General features: G+C 35.5%; 1 protein-coding gene and 1 pseudogene across 9 annotated transcripts; both read left to right on the top strand.

Moving 5' to 3' along the window:
* Positions 1-737: 737 nt before the first annotated feature.
* On the top strand, positions 738-1471 carry LOC149261884 (putative choline kinase 2 pseudogene; annotated as a pseudogene). The gene is made up of 3 exons (XR_016246064.1): positions 738-1123; positions 1227-1349; positions 1430-1471. The product of XR_016246064.1 is annotated as a putative choline kinase 2 pseudogene (transcript).
* On the top strand, positions 1468-6025 carry LOC149261883 (alcohol dehydrogenase-like). 8 transcript variants are annotated; one of them, XM_089422941.1, is made up of 7 exons: positions 1468-2500; positions 2702-2784; positions 4135-4570; positions 4682-4743; positions 4935-5031; positions 5178-5339; positions 5525-6025. In XM_089422941.1, exons 5-7 carry the CDS (start codon positions 5002-5004, stop codon positions 5642-5644), a joined length of 312 nt encoding a protein of 103 aa, XP_089279067.1. In that variant the 5' UTR covers positions 1468-2500; positions 2702-2784; positions 4135-4570; positions 4682-4743; positions 4935-5001; the 3' UTR covers positions 5645-6025. The 8 variants fall into 8 exon arrangements, with proteins under 8 accessions (XP_089279067.1, XP_089279075.1, XP_089279054.1 ...); XM_089422949.1 differs by lacking the exons at positions 4135-4570; positions 4682-4743 and having other exon boundaries at positions 1468-1588; XM_089422928.1 differs by lacking the exon at positions 4135-4570 and having other exon boundaries at positions 1468-1588; positions 4682-5031.
* The last annotated feature ends 2001 nt before the right edge of the window (positions 6026-8026 follow it).

The raw sequence follows: 8026 nt of genomic DNA, 5'->3' as shown, positions 1-8026 counted from the left end.
TCAAATTTGAATTACTTGTTAAAATTGATTATTTCTGTAATTTAAATTTTTAGTATTTAAGGTTTTATAATTATAATTATGATTATGTTGAGAGTTTTTTTGGAATAATGTGTGGTATAATTGAGGGTGTTTTATGTTTTTAGTAAACACTTTATCCATTTTTACGTAGAAAAATCTATAATATTGATACGAAGAGTGTTAATCCACAATTAATGTTTTTGGCGAATATTTTATCTATCTTCTGGGACAAAAAATTATAATATTGATAAGAAAAGTGCTAATCCACGAATCTCACCTTTAAGAGATGTAAGGAAATTGATCAAATTTGTTATTTATTTAATCATAGTCTAGAACTATTTATATTAGTATTATATTTTTTTGTGTCAATATTATATTATTCTATTCCTGAAAATGAGTGAAGTGTTCCCCAAAACATCCACCTCTTAAAAATACTACACAACTTTCAACATCAACATTTTAATCATTTTTCACAAAATATTAATAAACTTTTCTTTATTAGGCCGATAGGCCTTCCTTTGGAACAGACTTTCGTCGTTCCCTTGGCTCTCGTGCTGACACGTGGCATCGGATTTTGAATGGATTCTTCGTTCCTCGTACTGACACGTGGCATCGGATTCTGGCGGGACAGTTCTGCGAGGGAATGGCGGGTCGTGTTAACTTCCTGCAGTTATCTTCCGCCTTATGCACGATCCATTCTTTTCTGAGTTCAACAGAATTCTGCAGCGCAGAAATTTCGAGAAATTTCGAGTCGTTATTCATGGCCGCTACCACAGAACAGAGTTCTATTTTGCCCAAAGAAGCCGAGGGTACTTTGCAAACCCTCGCTCTGCATTGGGCGGACGTTATCGACGAAAAGAAGATGGAAATCAGGCCTCTCACGGGCGGCATGACGAATGAGATTTTCAAGTGCAGTTGGCAGACCAGAGAGGAGGAAAATCCTAGGAAGGTCAAGGTTCGGATCTATGGAGATGCCCGTGCGAATGCGTTTTTTGATCGAGAATACGAGATTAGGGCATTTGAGTGCATTTCCAGGCTCGGGCAGGGCCCCCGTCTCCTGGCTTCCTTCCCTAATGGCCGCATTGAGGAATTTCTGAATGCCAGGGTAAGTTCTTTAGACTTTTCAACTAATTCTTCACTGAAGATGTTTCTTTAAATCAAAATCACTGAATTCTGACAGTTTTTTTTAATTTGTACGAGAGACTTAGACACTGTCGCCCCCTGATTTGAAAAATCCTGAAATATCTGCTAAAATAGCATCAAAGTTGTGGGAATTTCATCACCTTGACATATTCGGCCCTCGGCAACCAAAGCTCTGGATGCGCCTCAGGGTTGTTCTTGGATCTTTATCAAATTGCTTGTGATGTACTTTTTTCTTTTTCTTTACTGAATCTTTTGTTATTAAAACCAGAAACTGGTTAAAGACAGCGTTGGCGCTATGTCTAGAAGATGAGGTCAATTTTCTGGAGAAGATGTTATCAGGCGAGAGTGAAAGCATTGGATTTTGTCACAATGACTTACAGTATGCAAACATGATATTAACGATGAAGATAAGTGCTTGACATTAATTGTGAGAATACTCCACCTGAAAATATTTATAGACATCACTTTTTTCATGATTTGAAGGAATTCTTCACTGCTCTCATCAACTAACCAGTTGCAGACTTTTGCAAGTTTTCTGTTCTGAACAATTAAATCTGAAAGAATGCTTTTCAGGGTTTTATTGTTCGCAAAATCTTTTTAGATTATTGTCTGTGATTATTGTCTGAAACTTACACTCTTCATGTTTTGGCACGATGAAAGTGACAAGAAGCTTTTCTAGATTGCAGCATGCAAAAGCACATCTGAATGAAAGGGTTCTGCTAGAAGGAAAAAACAAAATTTCATTGAGAGTTTAAGAAAAACTTGATTCCCTTGAGTGTAGTTGGCAACCTTTATTGGATGTTGAGAGTTTTCCCACAGAAACTGGGATCACAGGGAAATTGGGAAAGAGACCACAGCTTCTTCAGCAATCTCCCATCCACCAACCCTCTGATAAATCCAGTGCTCTCATATATATATGTGTGTTGTGCCCAAAACTTGTCTAACCTCCCTGGAATGTTACCATGATCATCTCTAAACACCCCCTGCCCCGCAAGGCCTATATTGCCTTTGGATCTCCTATCAAAACAGAATTTACTCAATGCAGAGGGACTCCAAGTCTGGATCCAGCGTGCCATTAATGCGAAAACTACTTTCCTGAATAGTAGAAGATTTTACAAGTTATCTCTGCTTACCTGTTAGGTATTCTATTCCAAAACTTGTCTAACCTCCCTGGAATGTTACCATGCTCATCTCTAAACACCCCCTGCCCCGCAAGGCCTATATTGCCCTTGGATCTCCTATCAAAACAGAATTTACTCAATGCAGAGCGACTCCAAGTCTGGATGCAGCCTGCCATTTATGCAAAAACTACTTTCCTGAATTGTAGAAGATTTTATAAGTAATTTTGAGATGATACTATATTAAGTTTGACTGAAGAAATGAAATAATTGACCTCGTTGACAATGTATAGTGTTTTACAAAGTGGGCATGTCAATTGCGAGGACTTTCGCTCGCTGTACTGTTAATAATTATAAAATCATTCATAATGGTTTCTTTGACTGGAATTGTTGTGTAAAATTCTTCTCTGTTGTGGAATCAGGGATGGGTGCTACTTTGAACGCAGGCAAACCCAAGAAGGGTTCGATAGTAGCAGTGTTTGGCCTGGGGGCTGTTGGGCTTGCTGTAAGTACTAATAACAAGTGCCCTATTTATGTTCCACTGTATGCATATTAGTATATGTTGCAGTTTTAAAGTCCTCAAACCTTTTTCTAGGGACTATTCTGTGCACATAATTCATGCTGTTGCTTTCGTGGATATCTTTACATGACGGGGAACTTTAACGAGGACCTCATTCATTCGAGCGCTGTAATGCAAATCTATCATGATCCTAAATTCTAAGGATCTTGGAAGCTAATTGGTCTGGAATTTTTGAAGTAAAATATCGTTTAGCACATCAGCTCTCGAACAATTCTTGAACTTATTGACCAAACTATCAAGGTTTCTGTTACGTGCCATAGCTGAGAATTCCATTCTTTTTAATGTATTATAACTGATCATTCCATAATTAGACTATAACCATATCTCCAACTGGATACCGCTTTTTTGTTTTCTTCATAATGGCTCTATCCTCGTTGGCTTCAATAAGCTGGCCAATCATTTGATTTGTCGGTAGTGAATCAAAAGAAGATTTTTTTTCCCAATTGCCCTGTGTGTTTTGGTCCTTTTCGAAGTGATTTTTTAATCCCCTTTTAAATTGCTTGTTCAAGTTTTATATTTCAAGCCCTTGATGAGTTATTGTTCTACACAAATTTTGCAGTTTGAATTTTTCTCTTAATTTACATCAAGAACCCTATCTTCCGTGTGAGCAGACATGTCAAACATGAGCATCTAATACCGTATGTTGAAATTCTGTAATCTCCTTGAGAGAGTATCCAGCAAAATTTGAGGCTGAACCGCATGGAACATCATGTTATTGTAAATTTGAGGAATTTGCACATAATTCATGGTGTTACTTTCATGGATATCTCTACATTATGGGAAACTTTAATGAGGACCTCATTCATCCGAGTGATGTAATGCAAGTCTATCATCATGGTAAATTTTGGGGATTCTGGAACCTAATTGTTCTGCACATTTTTAAAGTAAAATATCGTTTAACAGATTGTATTAAATTGGAAGCTCTCGAACAATCCTTGAACTTATTGCTTAAATTAACAAGGTTTCTGTAACTTAGTATAGCTGAATTCCTTTCATTTTTAATTTGTTATAACCGATTGTGCCATAAAAGGACCATCACCATATGGCCATTTGGATACTGTTTTTCTGTTTTCTTCATAATAGTTCTATCCTTGTAGGCTTCAATAAGCTTGTTCAATCATTTGATTTATTGGTACTGAATCAATATAAGATATATTTTTTTTCAAATGTTCAGTTATTTGATTTATTGGCCCTTTGCTAAGTGATTTTTCTCTATTTAATTTTTTTTTCCAAGTTTTATGTTTCAAGCTCTTGACAAGTTATTGTTCTACGCAGAATTTTGCAATTTCAATGTTTCTCTTAATTTGCTTAAAGAACCCTATCATCTGTGCGAGCTGAAATGTGAAACATGAGCATCAAATGGTGTAGGTCAAAATTCTGCTACCTCCTTGAGAGAGTTTCCATATATTATGTTGAAAAGTGAATAATAGGCAGTGCAGAATATCTGTGGCAAATTGAATTTGAAGTAGCACTGAATCTTGTTGTATTGAGAAGAACAGAAAAAAGCACCAAGCACCAAATTGTATATGTTAAAATATTTATAAATAATAATTTTATCTTTTAATATTAAGGTGTAAGAGATTTTTTTCTTTTGTGATTGTGGAGCAAGAGGCTTCTTGTATGCAGTTATTTGACTACTTAGTTTACAATTTTGTGTTTGTGGAGCGAGAGGCTTCTTGTATGCCGTTATTTGACTACTTAGTTTACAAAGGTATTCATACTTTACTCCTATGAATTATGTGGAAAATCTGTGTACATATGTTGATATGTTGACTTGTAGAATTGCCTTTTTAACCCTTTCTTGTAATCTTTCCTTTCTCAGCAAAACAATTTGGAGTAACGGAATTTATAAACCCTAAAGAGTAAGAAAAACCTATTCAGCAGGTACGTTGAGCTGCCCAAAATGATCATCAAACTCTCTCCCAGATCAGAGTATTGGTTGCTTTTGACTAGTGTGGTACTTTAGTACTTAGGTGGGGGAGATTTTAAGTTTTCGCATGGAGTGCACTCATTCACCATCCATTCAAAGCAGTGTAGACTCTTAATTTCCAAACACTTATAAAAAATGTTTACAGGTAATTGCGGAAAAAAACTGATGGAGGGGTGGACTGCAGCGTCGAATGCACAGGGAGTATTGAGGCCATGGTTCAAGCTTTGGAATGCTGCCATGATGTACTAGCTCTTGGTTTCCTTTGGTTTAAGATACATCAATCATTTCAATTCTAAGCTGTAGCTTTAAAGTTTAAACTGATTGCTTCGATTTAATTAAGAAAATGCAGGCAATGCATATGTTTGATATCAGAGTTCTGTTTTTGCAGGGTTGGGGTGTAGCCGTTTTAACAGGGGTCCCTCGTTCAGACGCAGTCTTTAAAACGAATCCTGTAAACTTTCTGAGCGAGAAAACGTTGAAAGGAACCTTCTTTGGAAATTATAAGCCTCGTACTGATTTGCCAGGCCTTGTAGAGAAGTATTTGAATGGGGTAAGACTTCATAACATAGTTGTAACAGCTTATTTAAACCATAATTGTAGATAACACTGTGTGGTCATATTTCCCAGTTGTTTTTTTTTGTCCGTACCATGACGGGAGCAATCTATGCTTATCATATCTAATTAGAGTTATAATTATGGTTTTAATCTTTCCTTCCTTGATTGTTAAATTTGCAGGAGCTTCAACTGGATAAATTTGTTACAGACAAGGTTTCTTTTGCTGACATCAACAAGGCATTTGATCACATGCTTAAAGGAGAGGGTCTGAGAACTGTAATTAAAGTCATCCAAGATTAGTGAAAAATATGAACACAGTTGGAATATCTCCAATGTTATGAAGGCATGCTGAACTATTTCAAACTGTTATGTGATTAATGTCGTGGCTTGTGTAACTATGGTATGCAATTAAAGTCCTGGAAAGCGTGTAAATAGTTATAATAATTTTAGGGTAAGTATGATGTTTAAGTTTTGACACTGCTTCCAAAACAACCATCCAAAAGGTCATTACTATAATAGCTTGATTAGAAATAGATTGAATGAGAAGGTCCAGATGGGGTATTCAATCATCTCCATCCATCTGTTCTGCATCCTCAGTGCTTACTTGAACAATATATCAGCCTTCATATTTATCCCTTGCAGACATGCTGAAAAGATAATGACATGGAATTTTTCCTTGCTTCTCTGATTCCGTCCAATGATGGGCTAGCTGCAAATTTTCCTGATTGAAATTTCCATTTGACCTCTTTGCAATGTGTTTGGAATCGACCTCTCTGCAATGTGTTTGGAATCTCTTATCACCTGTAGACAATTTAAACCTTTCTCTATTGCTATTTTCAGAATCTACCAAAAAGCATAAAGTTCTGCTCTGTTGTTTGATCCATCTCCTACAGCTCTGCTTTGAAACTGATCTCGTAATTGTCTCTTAAAGTAATGACTCATGATCCACAATAGCTGGGATTACCTTGACAAGCCTCGTTGAAATAACTCCACACTATTGTTATATATATATCTGGGGATCTTAGTATTATTTGTTTCTTTTCCTTTAAAGGTGGTTGTGTCCCTTAATATGCATATCTATTCTGGTGTCAAACTTCATTAGTAATAACATCTTTGTTTTGAATTCTTTTCCTTTCTGGCTAGCCAAATAGCTTAAGTCACTTGTAATATCTTTTGTTTCTATTCTGTGGGAAAATTTGTACAGGAGTTCAAACAATGTATATAAATAGAAAGATGCAGAAAATGACAGTCAAATTTTGTACTCAGAATCATGACAAGAAAGCCCCTGCTGGGTTTGTGAGGAAAGAGAGCTTCAACACCAGTTCTGTCTCCAACCGCCAAGATGATCAGTACGCTACTAACATGTTTAGTGAAGAATTTCTGCTATTCTCTTGTAATCTATAGGCCCCCAAAGCTCCTCATAGATGAGAATATTTGCATGATGTTAATATTGTTGTAAGTTTGTAGTAGTTGTGGAATGACTTACTTTTGTGCTGCTTCTCATATTCAACAACAAGAGTTTCTGTGGTGAATAAGCAGAATCCATGTCCTGCCTTGTGAAGCAGCTCTCCACTGTGATAGCGTTCTTTGTAATGTCTCTGATAAATCCTTTAGACTTCTATTTCATTCTGTAGTATGATGAGATTCACTCTACAAGATTAGGGGATTCACTCTACAGAGTCCATGTCATACCTTCTGAATCAGCTCTCCACTTATGTTAATTTTCTCTGTAATCACCCTAATAAATCCTATATAATGAGATTTCATTTTGTCATATGATGGGATTTCACTCTACAAGATTGGTTTCAGTTTTACTTGTATTGTGGTATATGAAATTTCTCAGTTTTACTTGTAATAGGATGGGATTTCATTCTAATAGGATGGGATTTCATTCTGTAATATCATGAGATTTCCCTCTGCAATATTTGCTACTAAATTTTACAATTCCAAATTAATAATCCTATCGGCCTCTCTTTGTACCTTTTGGGACAATTGCTAGTATATATTATATTTAAGGTAACAATATCAAATTTCATCTATAGCATAACCTTGAAGATGTAGTCCAATGATTTCGCAGAGATATTTGATCCCCGTAAGTCTTTTCATCCAATCTTGAGTAACTCTTAAGTACAACTTTTTGGAATTAGAGTTTGTAAGCGATTTTTGGCTTGAATCTGACATGTTTAAACTCATATATTTTTTTTACTCACAATCTAAGACCATTTCAACCATTTCAATGAAAGTGCACCGACTAAACCGTTCTCCAACGCCTTAAAAAAGAGGGATAAGTAGTAGGTGTAAACATGGCAGGTTCTTGCGCACGCTCTTTCACCTAAACATGCACTTTTGTGGTGGTGTTTTCCAATAATGTGGTGTCATGCTTAATCAAATTTAAGATGATCTCATACACCAATTTGATGCGTGGATTAGCTTTGATTTTAAAATTGTACAATAATAATATAACAATTAACTAAAATTTATCAATAATTAAAGTTTAAAATTTCAAATAAAACCAAATTTAAAATTGGACAATAATAATATAACATTTAACTAAATTTTTTCAATAATTAAAGTTAAAAATTTCAAATAAAACTAAATAGCCATTTTCACCATTATTGATTTAAGATTGACAAAAATGCAATGTTTCACTTTGAAAAAAAAATATTTATTTTTGAAACATTT

This window comes from Pinus tabuliformis, chromosome 6, assembly GCF_031772625.1.
Source record: "Pinus tabuliformis cultivar Carrire ecotype Pingquan chromosome 6, CPIR1, whole genome shotgun sequence".
Lineage (NCBI taxonomy): Eukaryota > Viridiplantae > Streptophyta > Pinopsida > Pinales > Pinaceae > Pinus > Pinus tabuliformis.
This window is presented reverse-complemented; position numbering and strand designations above follow the sequence as displayed.

Excerpts from the sequence above, each read along its gene's own strand:
- LOC149261883 (XM_089422949.1), top strand. The coding sequence starts at position 5,002 with ATGGTTCAAGCTTTGGAATGCTGCCATGAT. Across the intron at positions 5,032-5,177 it reads CTTTGGAATGCTGCCATGAT|GGTTGGGGTGTAGCCGTTTT; the intron begins GTACTAGCTCTT and ends CTGTTTTTGCAG. Across the intron at positions 5,340-5,524 it reads TAGAGAAGTATTTGAATGGG|GAGCTTCAACTGGATAAATT; the intron begins GTAAGACTTCAT and ends TTAAATTTGCAG.